The sequence below is a fragment of the Scomber scombrus genome, chromosome 3 (genome assembly GCF_963691925.1).
Source record: "Scomber scombrus chromosome 3, fScoSco1.1, whole genome shotgun sequence".
Taxonomy (NCBI): Eukaryota; Metazoa; Chordata; class Actinopteri; order Scombriformes; family Scombridae; genus Scomber; species Scomber scombrus.
Window position 1 is genome coordinate 12857021 of NC_084972.1, and position 16863 is coordinate 12873883.

At 39.3% G+C, this 16863-nt stretch overlaps 1 protein-coding gene across 1 annotated transcript in view; it reads left to right on the forward strand.

Moving 5' to 3' along the window:
• LOC133977672 (pleckstrin homology domain-containing family G member 4B-like) overlaps positions 1 to 16863 on the forward strand; it is a 29174-nt gene that overhangs the window by 10223 nt on the left and 2088 nt on the right. The window contains exons 3-18 of the mRNA XM_062415916.1: positions 1882 to 3436; positions 5015 to 5138; positions 6012 to 6105; positions 6519 to 6605; positions 6709 to 6825; positions 7760 to 7858; positions 7956 to 8104; positions 8431 to 8569; positions 8706 to 8828; positions 9057 to 9254; positions 9409 to 9715; positions 9953 to 10361; positions 10597 to 10846; positions 11315 to 11404; positions 12242 to 12466; positions 14368 to 14538. Coding sequence (XP_062271900.1) covers positions 1882 to 3436; positions 5015 to 5138; positions 6012 to 6105; positions 6519 to 6605; positions 6709 to 6825; positions 7760 to 7858; positions 7956 to 8104; positions 8431 to 8569; positions 8706 to 8828; positions 9057 to 9254; positions 9409 to 9715; positions 9953 to 10361; positions 10597 to 10846; positions 11315 to 11404; positions 12242 to 12466; positions 14368 to 14538 — 4137 coding nt within the window. The remainder of the gene's footprint in view (positions 1 to 1881; positions 3437 to 5014; positions 5139 to 6011; positions 6106 to 6518; positions 6606 to 6708; positions 6826 to 7759; positions 7859 to 7955; positions 8105 to 8430; positions 8570 to 8705; positions 8829 to 9056; positions 9255 to 9408; positions 9716 to 9952; positions 10362 to 10596; positions 10847 to 11314; positions 11405 to 12241; positions 12467 to 14367; positions 14539 to 16863) is intronic.

A 16863-nucleotide genomic window follows, 5' to 3' on the forward strand; every position in this document is an offset into this window, starting at 1 on the left:
TCAAATCTTCAATACTCTTATCAACATGGGAGAGGACACATATGCTTGCTTTATGCAAATGTATGTTTATTATTATTGAAACAACCCAGAACAATGAAATACTGTACTGCACGCTCCAAAAATATGCTGAAAACATAACATGACAAACCATTTGCTGGCCAAGCATACAGCCCTCCTCCCACTCGCCAGCTCTCTGTAGCAGCTGTATGCTTGGCCAGCAAGTGGTATTTAAGACTCTCCATACTCCGGTGGTAACTCAGTTCACATCTACAATAAATGCAAATAACTTTGGTCTTCTTGATAGGACCATCTGGCAGAGCTTTGAAGCTGAATTTGCCATTAATGAGATGCTTTTCTTTTTCCATTTCTGCTCGTTATCCAAAACGTTACTCCTGCATCACTTCCATATTTCCAAACTACAAGCGGGTCAAGGGTCAAACACAATGTGTGTGTGTTAATCGTGCGTCAAAAAAATAGTTCTATTAAAATGATTTAATTAATTTTATTTATTTCTCCACAGGGACAATGTACATCATTCTACATTTTCAGAGAACTAAAAACGTAAATGTACCCAATTGCAACCAAGGGCTGATTAACTAACTAACAAAAATGAACTACATTCTACATAATAAATACGATGCAATTACAATAAATATTCACAACAGTCATAGCGTCACAGTATAAGTCGTCCAGCGACACATTAAAATAGTATTGCACACTTCATGTTGCTTTGGTACATTGTGCTTGTTTGAGCTTTATACCGTGTTTCTAAGTGCAGCTGAGTAGTGATCAGGAGGGGGTAAAGGGACTGCTTGGGGTGTGTAGATGGAGTGTGAGATTGCATCAATGCAGAATCAGGTACATAGGTGTTATTGTGGTTTTGATTGATCATAATGAATGACAGTGGTAGATATATGGACATTTAAGGGGTTAAAGTGCTATAGTGCTGATTTCCAAGTGCTGTCAGTTACATAGTAAAGTACATGATAAAAAAAAGGTATAGCAACAGAAAGGCATAAATAAGTAAATGGGAGAAAAAACAAAAAAACAAACAAGAAAAAACAAAAAAAACAAAAGAAGAAAAGTAATAATAATTAAAATAAAATAAATAAAGAATAATAAGTAAGATTAAAAACTAAAAACTAAAAAAAGAGAAATAAATAAAGAATTAAAAAAAATAAATAAATAAAGAAGCAACAAGCAAAACAGACATTACACGTTAACAGCGATTACAGATTTGGTTATTTTTAAGCCACTTCTTTGCGTTGACGTGTTATTAATGCATTAACTTTGAAAGCCCTACTGTAATGAATATGTAAACATACATGTACATTTTACCAAACTGCTGTAAATATACATGAACCATGTCAATATACATGGTATTGTTAATATGCATAGTTGATAATACCAAAAACCATAGTACATAAAAAAAGAGAAGGCTGGGGTGGTAATAGTGAGAACTGTTAGATTAATAAAGAATACCCTGCATACTTGATGATACTTAATACTTGATTATACTTGCTGATGTATTATGCAACCATCCCTTACATTTTATGAATAATATTTACATAAAATCAGGTTGAATTAATAAGCTTCTTGCTTATTTGAACATTGAGATGGTACATAGCTGTACAGTCATGCAAATGAGAAAACTCAGCTTTTGTTACAATATAAGCCTTAAATGTCCCTAAAATTAAAAAAATATTTTAAAGTATACTGATAATAAATAAAATCACTATAACAGTCAACTGTTGATGCCTTAGTTTATAAAAGGGAGGCTATAAAACTACACAAAACTATACAGAACAAAAAAAAGTGTATCATCATAATTACAGTAAATTAGAACAAAGCTTTAGTCAAACTGTGTTCTTGTGTTTCCAGGCTGGATACTCTGATGTGGTTTTCCGCTGTGAGGGCTGGCCTTTATGTCTCCATGACAAAACTGTCATCCAGTTAGCACCAGTGAACCCTTTGTTGCTACGTCCTGGAGACTTCTATCTACAGGTGGAACCTTTTGGTGACCAAGCAGCTCGGATCGTCCTCAAAAGCCTTCTGGAAGAGGGATGTCGAGAAATGGAGGAGACCCCTGTCCCTGAGACTTCCTACCCCTGCATCTTCACTGAGGACTGGCTGCGGGACATCAATGAAGGACGCCATGGAACTCCTCTTTCACAATGCTTACTTTGCACTGACCAAGGAGTAATCAAGTTGCCCTGGGCCAAAATAGCCATCCCAGAGTTTTTGGACAAGCCTAAGATCATGCCCACTTATCAGGAAGCTCCTCCTGAGCCAAAGCAGAGCTCATCACCCTCCCATTATAACTCCTGCACCCTCCCGTTGGAGACAATGATTCTTCCTTCAAAAGACAGGATGTCAGCATCTTTGAGACCTGTGGACTGTTCATCCAAATTTGTCAGAGTGGAGAGTGAAAAACGAATCCCCAGACCATGCCCCAAACCATGCCCCAAACCTTTAATCAAACCTGTGGGTTGGGTTTCACCTAATACCTGGGACAGTCGTAACTATCCAGAGATCGAGGGTGATTATGTTGACCTGGTGGATATCGCTAAAAGGAAGGAGTTTGTGAGTAAATGTGATGGTATTCCAAACCCAGCCAAATCAGTTTTGTTCAAACCTGTCAGACCACCTCCACCTGTACCACTTGGGAATAGTGTTTTCTGTGGCCACACCCTCCAGTATGCAGAGGAGCCTTGTACACCATGCAGCCAGAGAAAGCTGGGGCTTGAGCCCACTGATCAAGACTTGAAGTGCAGGTACAGAGACTCTTACGTGGCAGCACTGAGAAACCCAGTCCCCTTTGAGGGGGCGAGTGTGGACCTCCTGGCTGCCTTAGAAGAGGCGGAGGGGGAGTTAAGAACCAAGGGTACATTTGAAGCTCAAAGAGACAAACTTGGAAAATGTTGTAACCACTGTAAAGAACCCATGACAAGTCATGAGCTCTGTCAATTCAGAAACTGCTGTGAACCAACACCAGGAACCTTTGCATCTCACTTCAAAGGCCTTCCTACAAGTTCTGGATCGGAGGACATTATGAGGGAATCACCCATGGTTTTCAAATCAACCCCTGGCTTGAGCTATGGTACTAAAGTTCAGACAAAACTCGTTTCACACCAATTAGGGCATGATGCTAGTGTGCATCCAGTATCTGATGTATTTCTGGAGACCTGTGACAGTGACATGAGAGCACATCAGAAGGTGGATGTGATGAAACCATCAGGGAAGCACAAAGTTAAGCTCAGGTCTCTGTCCACTGTGTCAGAGACTCCTAAAGGGAGTCCACTTCTCTATAAACTCAGTAACAGGAGCCACAGTGATATTTGCCCTGAAACAATTAGCAGCATAATGCAGTGTAAGAAAGCTGAACTGTTGGATCAGGTGACTCCAAAGATGGAAAGAAGGAAGTCCCCTAAAAAAGGTAAGCAGAATCAGCAAGTAATAAGGCTGAACATTCAGACATTTTGATAGTCTTTCATCGTTTGTAGATTTCCTGTTAACTTCCATCCACACACACAAAGTTTGTATATGATTATTATTATTATTGCACACACAGCCATTTATCATGAGGTGTTTCTCAATGCTGGAAGGGTCAATGAACATTCATGCCGAACAGACTGATTGAATCTCGACCGTGACCTCGCGTGCTTGAGGGAATGTGCTCCACTGAGGGTCAAAGTTCATAAAGGCTCTTTAGAATGAAGGTTCACAGATCAAAGATTGAGAATGATGTTCCTCAAGGGATTCTCCCACTGCGGTCTGGGATCTTTGGCAGTATGGCTGCAGTCACGTCATTCATTACCAAGGGAGTGAACGGAAATAGCATGCTACACTCCAATGAAAGGGAGGTCCTGAACTCACTGGAGAGTAAAAAGAAAGAGCAGAGCATTCCTCTAATGTAGAAAGACAGCATAACATGCAAGAAAGGGGTTTCTATGTCCCTTGCACCCACTGGCATGCACCCTCATGCTCTCAGAGGGGCATGCTGAGATCTTGACTGGAGACATGCTTGTCATGGACTATTAAAGTGGCAAAGGGAGAAAGCACAGGCGAGGCTTTGTTGGCTCAAAGAAGAGGCCAATTAGGATGTCTGAAATCAAAGCCAGGCTTAGTATCCAGGCCACTGCAGTGTTTTGTTACAGAGACCATGTCCAGTGTTTAAAGGCTGTCTGTACACAGCTGTGTGGGGTAGGTCTATGTTGACAGAGAGCTATTAAGACTTACGGCTGTAGAGCTGATTAATTACTATTAGTATAAAATGACAGAGGTTGTTGGACTGAAAATAAAGTTGGTGGTTTATAGGAAACAGTCTGGTGGATTAAAAAAATATGAGAAACAATGAGATTTTAATTCATAAGGCTTTTTCTTCTTTTGGTGGGAAAACTATTATGTTTGTGTTTACTGACAGACTCCCACTTAAGCAGGAGTGAAACTCCCCTCACCACAGATGGACTGGACTCCAGTCTACAGAACTCAAAGATGGACCAACTATCTTCTCAACTTTCTTGTACCACTTCGGACACTCCTCAGTCTACACAAGCCCACAAATCCAGATTCAAAAGCATAAGTGGTCTGCTTGAACTCAGCATCATTTGTTTACCAGGTACATTTCACTCATGAGACTGCCATCTGCAGTAAGTTATGAATAGGTCCTTAACACGATTCAATTTTATACCACAAAAATGTGTGCATTTGCCTCAAAACCTCAGTCTTTTGTCACTGCAAAAAATGTTACACTTAAAAAAAAGTTAGATTTTTTATTAAATATGAATATACAAAGTAAAATATAACTACACTTACTCAGTACTCACCTGTGACCCCAACAAGTCCCATGGGACATTTAGGCATCAAAAATCAGCTTTTAAAATATCTGTGACCTCTGACAAGTCACTAGAAGTGTGAAGTGTTTTGGTTTAGTGTCCAAAAGTCTTCACGACCAACCATCAAATGCAAATAATTATATATCTTTTTCTCTTTTTTCTCACCTGCCTACCTCCAGGCAGCAGGGACAGGACAGGTAGGGCTGTGGTGGAAGTCCATGGTGACAGGAAGGAGTGGACGGCCCCTCTTGTATCAGCCCAGAATCTCTGCGAGTTACTGCTCTACCTACACTCCATACCCAGGTATTTGAAACATTACCTCGGGCAACTCTGTATTAAAAAAGAACAAATATCTGTAAATCAGTCTGAATCATATTTGAAGCAGGGCATGACCTGTGTCCTGTGGTAAGCGATGATCTCCTCAGTTTCCCAGTAGAAGAAAGCTGTAGTTTTTGGCTGCAGTTCCAATGTGTTGTATTAAAAAGTATGGCCACATGATGGCAGTAGAACACAAGTTTTAGAATGTATTACCTGTGGTCAATGAATGCTTTTACTGGCATCCAGACTGAGCGAGCCCTAATGATTTTAGACGATTTTTTTGCAGAATCACAACATCATGAACTGAATTGTTTCCCTAATATGTAGTGCTTCAAGACCAGCTGGCATTAACATTGACCTGTTAATGCCTGCTGACCCACTGCCAAAACTCTGTCATTCCTCATTCTCAGAGGTCTACTAGCAAACACACTTCAAATGTGATATTTGTTTACACTGGGTTTAATGGAGACTTTGAAGTTCAAACAGCTATTCTACCAGATAGCTTGGCCTTCCTCTGTCCCCCAGTAAAGAGCCATACCACAACAGTCTCTAGCGGGGCTGGCTGCCAACTGTCTGGTATGCAGCGCCTTGCTAGAATTAGCAGTCATGCCTGATGTAGGCTCACACAACAGTAACCCAAGAAGAGGCCATTAAGAGGGGTGTGTGAAAGCGCTGAAGTGTGGAATTGTATGTGTGAAAAAGAGGGTGTGATCGTGTGGATGTCAGAGACAGATACAATAATAAATAGAGATTTGAGAAGTGGAATAAGTAAAGACTAAAAGCCTTTATCACATAAAGACCATTGTGATGAAGTGAACATGTTCTAATGCGCTTTAACATGATTCAACATTTTGATAGGAAAGATGTTCGAGAGCTGGGTATGACTTTGGTCATCAATGCCAGGAAGAAGACTCCTTCGCCTCACCTCTACAAAGCTCTGCTCATGGCTCAGGTTAATACAGCAGACCTGCATGCACATGCTAGAGAGAACAATGAACTAGAGTCCTCACCTGAAGGCATACAGAGACACAAAACATACACACACAGACGTCATCGGATGTTGATGCCAAAATGACATAATTCTTTAATTCCCAGATGAAGAAAGAGAGTAGATACCAGAATCAGTCAGTGTTTATTAATATGTGAAACACAAATACTGAATGACTCGAAAGTTAATTACAAGTTTGCACAGCTTTCTGATTTGCTGGTAGTGAAGAAATGCACTAGGGGGAGCAATTGCATTTTCTAGCAAGTCACATATTTTCGAAAGAGAGAGGGCTAAATTAAGAGAATATCTGGTGTTTTATAATTGCAAAATTAATCTCATATTTACATTCTCAGAGCAAATATCTATGCTTTCTACAGGAGCAAGCTCTCCATGCTGTCCACAGTGTTCTGATACTGGTGGATAAAGAAACGTGTCCACGCCCTGAGAAACAGCCTGGGCTGCAGGTAAAAAAAATCTGTCATTTTGTTCTTATTTCAAACAAAACATTCCTCTTCCTCCTTGTGTTACTAATTATTTTTCTTTTCTTTTCTTATTTATTTTTACAAGATGGACATGTTGACTTCTATGAAAGCCCTCAACAAGACAGTGGAAGCTTCCCAGCTGACCTCTGACCTGGGTGGGACCTTCTCTTACAGCCATACAGACTGGCTGCAGTTCCATCAGGTACTGAATATTTATTCTGCATTTTCAGAACCGCTGCAGCTGTGTTATCACATCCCACAACCGATTTAGAGGAGACTTCAACCACAATTCATCCGCTGGGGATGACGTGTTATTCACTCACCCACCTGCTTTGGCCTTTGAACGGAGGAAGGGAGTAGGAAGGGAATTTGGATTACACAATAAATTACTCACTGTTAAGAGGGTTAGGGTTAGGGTTATTAATATTTTGTATTGGCCATGTAACATTAATCAGTGCACATTCCCGTAAGGGAACAGGCCCATTATGTGCTTCTCCTTATTTTTTGAATACAGTTTGATAACCAAATGTGTACTCTTAAAAAAAGGAGTCTGATTCCAATGATAAAACAGAAGTCATCCTTTGATTAACCGGATAGTGATGCAGACAAAACATAACATACCTGCTTAACATTTTTCTGCTATTGAAATTGACCTCTGAATTTTTTTGTTTTATTTTGTAGTTGCATTTTGTTTGTGAATTTCTGAATTATTTCATATCTCTTGCCCCCTAAAAAGTAAAAAAAAAAAACAAGAAATGATTTTCAAATGATTGTTTGGTTTAACTGGCCATCACTCTTATGCAACCTGTAGACATTTTAAGGGGTAAAAATCAAATCAAACCAAATATATTTGGAAGTGCTGATGTACACAGTGGAAACACTACTGATGATAGCTTTCTTGCAGTAGTTATGTGTCTATAATGTAAACAAGCTAAGATGAAAAATAAATTAAAACCAGGATGTCTAATAGCTGTCAGGTCCAGGACACCATTATCCAGTATCACTGAAGTCTTTCCCATCATAGCAGCCCAAAGCTAATAAACACACATCTATAATCTGCTCTCCATTACAAAGTTCAAGGGTTAATTATGCATCACATTTGTGTTCACCTCCACTATGAAATGATTTTATTTCAGAGACGGGTTTCTTTCATGACTGAGCTGCAAGGGGCAGACAGTTTGTTGCAGAAAGCCATCAAAAAAGTGGATGACATTAAAAGTCTAGACACTGCCCAGGTAAAATGTACAAGTTTATCCTGTGATGTTTCATAATTAGAACACATTTTTGATGTGGTCATTAATGTTGACTTTGCTTGTGCTGTGGCTGCCACAGGAAGTGCAGCTATGCATTCAGGACCAGAGAGCTTCAATGAAAGAGGTGCTGGAGGACGCTCGACTGGTCACTCTGCAGAGAGAAGGAGGGTCTGTACTGGCCAGGATGAAGAGAGAGGAGTTTAGATTTTCACAGTCTGAGGACTACAGGTATCAGATAATAACTAATGAATGAATCATGATTGCATTAAAGAAAACATCTACTTATCTAAGTTCATCTCCATTGTCTACCATCTACACTGATCAATTGTTGTATATCAAACTAAAAGCTTGTTTCTTAAGATATAACAACTTAATATCTTAAATAAAATGCCCAAATAGACAGATCTCGGCTCTATGTTTTTCAATCATAGTCATAGTCATAGTCAAAACTGTCCAATAAAAATCACACAACTGTGTTTAGATATTAATCAATCTGAGATTGACTTCATCTTGCATTCAATGTTTCAGTATCAGTGTTTGTCATCTCCCTGCAGAGATGCTCTGGAGTCAGTTACAAGTCTGTATAATCAAGTCGAGGAGAATCTGCACATGCTGGTGATGAGATCAAACGAGTCACTGCAGCACCTGGAGTTTGTCTTCAGGCTCAGAGAGATGGAGGCCAAAATCAGCACGGTACTACCAGTTCTGTCAGTCTGTATCAAAAGCCTTAATTATGTTTTGGATCATCTAACATTCATTCATATGAAGTAATGTTTTGAGCGCTCACCATTTGCCAAGCTTTAAACCAACATTCTACAATGTCTTGCAGGCTGGGACATGGTTTAATACAGAAGGCGAACAGAGGCTGAAGGACTCTTACACAACAGATTATACCCTGGGGTGCACTGAAAAGACTTTGCAGCAGTTTGATCTGTTTCTTACTCAGTCTAAGGTATTGCACAGATATAACAGGGATTTAAGGATAAGAAACGTTACCCGTATTAGGTTGTTAAATGTGACTGAACAAAGCTAAACCAAGCAAATTCATCATGTGTGTTTTGCTCTTATTCTCCCAATGTTGAAAATATGTAAATCATTGCACTGATAACAGTAAATGTTTGATTAAGAGCTTGCAGAGAGGAGGGGGAAGGAACTCCATTTGACATATCATTTATCACAGGAGAAACATCAGTGCGCCCTGACCCTACTGACAGAAGCAGAGAGGATTCTGGGCACCAGTGACTCTAGTCCTGCAACAGATATTTTTCGGACTCTTGTCAGCACTTTCAAGTCCAACATGGATGAGTTTATGTTGCGGTCAGAACAGAGGTACAAAGAACTGGACGTACTGGTGCATGTGTACCGCTTCTGTAATCAGGTTTGTGTTTTGTTATAGTTCCATGTTATTTTCTCCATTTCTAACTGAAGTCTCCTTCTTCCTTAACTCACTCTTTGTCTACATTCATTCACTTTTCTTTCTCTGACTCCAGGCATCTTCCATGGCCAAGGAATGCAGTCATTTTTTGGAGCAGGTCGAGCTTGGTTGTTACTCAGCTCAGGCCTGTCTAAGCACACTCCAGATGTATGAGGAAAGATTAGGTGGCGAATTCTCCACCACACACTTCCAGACTCTGAAAGCTAAAGCCTGTACCGTCAGATCAGGGGCCTCAGGGGTGATGGGTGTATGGAATGCAGCCTGGGTCCAGTGCCAAGAGGTCAGGCAGCGTGTTGAGGAGATGCAGAAGAAGAATACATGTAAGGATAAGACCCCGAACCAGCAGGCCACAGCTGTAAACACTCAAGGGGAGGCTGGAGGAATGAAGAATAATGAGGAAAGAAGTGCAGTGGGGGATGCTGACTGCTCCCTGACCCAGCAGCCAACCTCTCATAATGAAGTAGGGGATGTCTCGGAAAGTGCAAGTGAAAGTACCACTGTTGCATGTTTCGACCACCACTTAAAACCTGACTTGAAAGGGAGTGAGAAAAGAGAATCCGAAGTGCTGCCATTACCTGAAGCACCAGTTAAAATTGGAAAAATTACTCAAACTTTTCCACAAAACAACGACTGTCATCCAGAAACAAAATGGAGGCCAAGGGAGCACCACAGTGAGGCAGATCTGAGGAGCACAGACTCAGTGGAAGGGGCCGATGATTTTCTATCACACAAACCCTTAGGTCGGTCCCTAAGTGAGGGATCACATGCAAGCTCTCATTTGACATTTGCCTCCAACTTTTCACCTTTGAATGAAAGACACAGACACTGTCAGAGCAAGACACAGCCACTTATACAAAATCAGCAGACCATCCAAAATCCTCCCACTTCCCATGACCAGAGTTTACTCTTGACATGCAAGTCAAAAAGAGACAGTAATAAAGAGGAAGGTGGTTCCACTAAAGGATGCACTGTCTCCACCCAGAGCTCTAAAGATTTAAGGACCCCAGAGATATTACTCAGTCCAACAGAAAACAATGACACCAATGTTTTGTAAGTAGTGCCCCTCCCTCATTTGTAACCTAACACTTAGCAAGGTTCTGTGACTTATAGCAATTTATATTGTACCATTGTTCACCAGTTCAACAATAATGCCATAAAGGCAGATGCTTTGCTACCCAAATATAAATTACATAAATCTGAGCATAAAGCTGAGCTCACCCAGGTTTGGATTTGAGCTTTAATAAAATCAATGCTTGTCAAACTTTTCATTTCCTATGTGGAACAGGAAACTGCGGAGGATCATGGAGGAACTGCTGTCCACAGAAAGGGAATACGTGAAAGCTCTGGGTTATGTTCGGGAGCACTACTTCCCCGAGCTGGAGAGGGGCGATGTTCCTCAGGACCTGAGAGGCCAGAGGGGGATCATCTTCGGTAACTTAGAGAAACTCCACGACTTCCACCGCCATCATTTCTTGAATGAGTTGGAGAGCTGCGTAAATGAACCCTTTAGAGTGGGACGCTGCTTCTTACGACATGTAGGTATTATTTCTGAAAGAGCACAAAATTACTAAATATGAATTTTTGTGAAATAGTGATAAGGTTTAATTTTAACCATAATATTTGACAACCTCTAATTAACCTCAAACATTTTTTAGAGATTGTTGTTTTCATGGTATAACCTGGTTTTGGCAGTTGTAAGAATGTGTTATTTCAAGTTGTAGTTAATGGTTTCCTGTTTTGAACCAAAACTGCAGTAATTCAACATGATCAATCAAACAAGGGCCTTCCAGATGTGTGCTGTCTTCAGCTTGAAATGATATTCAGTTTTTTAACAGCTAAAGTGTCGATATCATTGAATTGTGAAGAATGTGCCAGCTCACACATGTGAGGTACCCCATGTGAAGGTACACTGAGTAGTCTGCAAATTCATTGGAAAAGTGTGACACATGTACATGCGGCTTAACTAGTGATGATGTCTAATGGTGTTACTCCTTTTATTTTAGAGAGAGAGCTTAGCTCTGTACGCCCTTTACAGCAAGAACAAACCACAGTCTGACAGTCTTCTCATTAATCATGGACAGGCTTTCTTCAAGGTGAGAATCATTGTCAGTTACAATATACTCTTCATTCTCTCATTTTTTCTCAACACCATATTATGAATTTTGTGAAACGAAAAGAGAGGGCATATTTTATTCTGGGGAATGCATTTTATGTTCTTAATATAGCAACAGTGGAGAAATAACAGGGAACACAGAGAGAGATTTTTGCTTTTAGATGTTTTCCTACAAAAAGTATATGAAACCCATGACCAAAATAATCAAAATATCATGCTAATGTCAGGAAGCCAACACACTCATAATGACGATTGACATTCAGCAGGTAATGTTTGCCATTGTGGTCTAGCATGTGAGCATGATAATATCTGCACACAAAGTACTGTAACTGTCATCAGTTTTGCATTTATTGATTCACAAATCTAACACAGCTACTGGACAACTTGAAATTGTATGGGTCAAGAGAGAAAGATAAGGGACTGATTCAATAACATTCATCCTGATGCGAACATGAATGTCTGTACCACATTTCATGAACATTTTCATTGCAAAATTTCATGGCAAACCTTCCAATAGTAAGTTTGGATAAAAGAGGTGGACTAACCAACAGGCATTATCATCCCCCAAGCCTCCCCGCTAGTGAGGTTAATAAAAAGAACCCAGTTATGATATTTAGTTTCTTTCCAATGAAAATGTTCAGTAAATCCTTACACAGAGTTCCAGTCCTGATGAATGCCTTTTACATATCAATTTACTCACTTAACATTAACCTGCAGCTCCAACTCAGTTTTAGCATAATCCTGTTAGCTTTACTAGTACATTTCTACCACTGCTACCAGTTCATTGACTGCTTTGTCTCCTCTCTTCATGTACCAGCAACGGCAGTTGAAGCTAGGGGATAAAATGGACCTGTGGTCATACCTGCTGAAGCCCATACAGCGGATCAGCAAGTACAGCCTGCTGCTGCAGGACATGATGAGGGAGTGTGGTCCAGGACAAACCAGAGAGCTGGCAGAGATCAAGGCCGCCCTAGAGGTCATCCACTTCCAGCTCCGACATGGCAACAACCTGCTGGCCATGGACGCCATCCACCACTGTGATGTAATTGTTTTATGTGTGTCATTTTGTATAACAACATATCAGTCAAGGTTTATAGAAAGATGATGTCTTGTATAAAGTGTATATGTATACAGGTGCACTGTATACATATACAGTGTATACAAGACATCATCTATGTATGTACTGTGATAAGACTGATCATGCTTTTTTCCAGCATTGAGCAACAGCATGTGGACACTCTACTGTGATGAGGAAAGCAGAGTAGGGAAACAACTGGGCAAGATTTTATTAAAATACTTCAATAAAGCATGTCATGAAGGCATAGTGTTCTTAGAAACATTTATCATTGATATTTGGCTTAGTACAATAGCATTGGTTTATGATGATTAATTTGGTATGGGTTAAGATAAGGAAAAGGGATGAAAGAGGACAGGGAATGGTAATGGTTTTATCATATTTTCCATGAAATCCAGAGGGAGATGCTATGTGTGGAATGATGACTTGGAGCTCTGCTCTGTCTGGTCTTTTTTGCAACGGAAAAAATATTGAGGTTATGTTGTGTTGAGGTTTGCCTTAAAGACTGTGTAAAGTGAATTCAGACATTTTCTTCTAAACACATTAAATAGGTCATAAATGTATTTCTAAAAAAGGTGTAAAAAGCATTTCAACCATTTATGGCGCTTTTCCACTACACCGTTCCAGCACGACTCGCCTCGACTCGCCTCGGTTCTTTTTGCGTTTCCACTAGGGAAAGTACTTGGTACCTGGTCCTTTTTTGGTACCTGCTCTGGTGAGGTTCCAAGCGAGCCAAGCCGGTACTAAAATGTGACGTCGACACACTGCTGGCCGCTGATTGGTAGTTGTCGCTGGAAGCGTCATGAGCCGTCCCACACAAACCCGGCATTTTTAAATACCGGCAGCAGCGTTACAACCATAGTTACAGCCATACGGCTCAATTTTCTTGCTTTGTGTGTGACAGAAAGCCCCATACAGCAGTAAGTACACCACTGCCTCAATGTCCTCCATTGTTTATGTGTTTTGTGTCGCGTATAAAACGAAGTCACGGCAGTTTCGCAGAGCCGTGCTATGACGACCCCGCCCACGTTGAGTAGGTACTTTTTTGTAATGGAAAAGGAACCGTGCCGAGTCGAGGCGAGTCGTGCTGAAACTGTGTAGTGGAAAAGCGCCATTAGATTTGAATTGTGGAGCTAGGCTTCACAAACTGCGTTCCTGTGTTCAGGATTTAGTGGGCGGGTCTGAAAATCACTGCCGCATTACGTAACACTCTACAGCAGCAGGGGCATAAACCCGCCCCTGCTGCTGTAGACAGAGGTATAAATATATTCAGCGCACAATACTACTACTGCAGTCTACAATTAGCCAGTTAGCTGAGTTAGCCGCCAAGGTAGCCGCCGAGTTAGCCGCCGAGTTAGCCGTCCGGGCTAGCAGCTGAGTTAGCAGCAGAAAGCTCTCAGACCTAGCGTCCATGTTTCTGGTAGAGGTGGTGACTTTGACAGGTGACACTTGGTAGGGGGGGGGGGGTTTCAGCGAACTCGGCGGGCACTCCCACAGCGTTTGGGAGCAGAGACAGCAGGCTGATTTTTACACAACTTTGAAGCCTAATTTCATATATTTGGCGATTTTTTTAATCATTCAAATTTGGCAGGGTGGTTAACAACACACTTTTCTGTGGAATGTCAAACTCAGAATACATATTTATTCTTACTTTACTTGGACTTTAATGACACAAGCTTTTCTGTACATTAAATTGTTCCAAATGCGCTATTGTCAGCCTAGTTTAATTTTGTCAGTGATGTTTCACTATTTCTTCAGAGGCTGAATTTAGAAATCTATCAATTGTTTCTAGGTGCAAATATCAATTATGCTACATATGAACCTACAAAAGTAACTGTACTTATATTTCCTCATTTTGTGTGCTGCAGGTTAATATGAAAGAGCAGGGGCAGCTCATACGCCAGGACGAATTCTTGGTTACATTCAGGAAGAAAAAATGTTTCCGACACATCTTCCTCTTCCAAGAACTCATCCTCTTTAGCAAGACGAGGAAGACGAATGTAGGAAATGACACGTATATCTACAAACAGTCATTCAAGGTAAATGTGCATACAGAATCAATATATTAGTCAGTGACAAATGAGATTTGGCAAGATGAGACATTCAAAAATGTTTTAAAAACAGTTTTAAAAGCATGCATCAGGTTTATTAATATGTATATTTTGTGTTTTTGTTGTTTTTATTTAATTTGAAATGACATTTGCAAAAAAAGTAAGACTGAGTGCTCCTTAAAGTGTCCCATGGTGAACCACAAATAATGATAAATATTAAATATTTGAATCACCTACAGTCTATTTAAGTGCATTTAAATTTTAATGCATCAATATTGAGCAGGACATATCCTAAAAACAAAATATTTTTTTCTAAATAAGTTGGGGTCAATTATGTAAAATGTGTTAACCTTTTTGTTGCGTTGCCAAAGTTGAATACATTTATTCCGCATTTTAGTTCACGTTCATTTTCCTGTACATAATCAGATTTTTATGAAAAATACTGCTTACACCTGTTGGACACTGGGTTGCATTCATGGATGTAACCAGTATTTTTCATAAATATCTGATACACTGCCTGACCATGTTCCTTCTACAGTCAAATACCACTTTTGTTGAAGAAATGGACACTGAAAATCAAATATGACAGTCAACAAGGTTCAGTGAACTTGGTTTTTCATGTTATTTCAGTTTAGAAAAAGGAACATCTGACAACAAGAACTAATGAGGATATTATATTTTAAATCCAGTCAAGAAACAATCATTGTCATTTTATTTAATAAATGAACACATTTCTTCAAATGTAAATCCTATGCTGAAAAAAACAAAACATTTTACAAAAAAAATCATGGTAACTTCATCTTAAAATGTAACTCATGTGTTGTATCACAGAAAAAAGAAAAACTCACCTGACATCAACAACTCATAAGTCAACTCATAACTTGTCTTCTATTGTGAATACAGTTCATAAATATTCCATCTTACAATAAGAACTTGGATAACGTATCTTTAAAAGATGTGTGTGGGCAGAGATATAGAGGAACTGGTTCCAGTTCTCCATCATGAGTTAAGAGGTTCTGGCTCAGATATTATATCATATTATCAAGAGGTCAGGTGGTTGAGGCCAGATGAAAACATTTTTACCACCCAGCTGTTTGATGCAGCAGCATTCGCATTCACACATGCTCTGTGACAAGCTACTTTTTCCTTGTTAGAAGATGGCTTCTAATGGGGAAATCAATTTTATTTATTTTGTGTTATTGCTTTAGTTTTGTTTATATTAGTAATGAAATAGCAGAAATGTAAAAAATTATATTTCACAGATGTTATGTTTGAGTAACATTTCTCATTTAAATGAATTATTGGATTTTTTAGGTATTTTAAAGCTACTGTACATGTTCAAAGGTAGGTTTTCTATGGTACATATTTAATTAGCATCATAAATTACTGATATCTAACAAAATTAGCAGCATAAACCACTGATATTTGACAAATTGCCCTCTAACAGAAAGGCTTTTACTAGGACTCAAATGATGTAAGCAATTATATGATTTTGACATTTCATTTTAAAATCAAATTTGACACCTGCACATGGCTTTGGTCTCAATATTTGAAATGTAATTCTTAAAGTAAATATTCATTTTAATGAATTCTTATGAATTAACAATGTTTTTCTAGGGTTACACCATGGGACATATAAACTGAGCAAACCTCAGGGGTCCTTCTCTGTAAAACCACTTCCTGTTATATGGTCTTCTTCACAATTTTAACAAAATGACCTTTTAAATGGTGGTTACACTTTGAGACAGTTCATGAGGTTCACTTGACTTGACGTGATTCCCCAAATTATAATTAATATTTAGAACAATTGTATTCCATTACCTTTATTTAATATGAAAGAGTGATAATGTGTCATTGATACATTGAGTGATAATGTAAGATGTAAGATTATGCAAAACTAATTGATGTTCTGTTTTATTGAGAATTTGATGGGTTTTAAGCAAATGTAATTTTTTTGGTTCAAGTTTTGATGGTTACACCACTGGGACATTTTTGCCATAATCGTCTAATATATTGCCTCAAATGGATTTAAAAAATACATTTTTTACTCGGTTCACAAGAAAAGATTGTGTGCAAGGTATTCATGCATTTATTTCAACATTTTAACCCTTTACTTAACCACAGGGACACAAAAAAGTAGTGTCACATCATTGACCAATTTACCATATACCAGTGAATTGTCTTGCTACCACTTCCCCTTCATAAACATTGGCACAAACTAACTACTATGTAATTATGGTGCAACAATATGTTGACGTCAATTACAGAGAAAAATGTGCTTCCTGAAATTGGGCAAACTTACACTGAACTTGA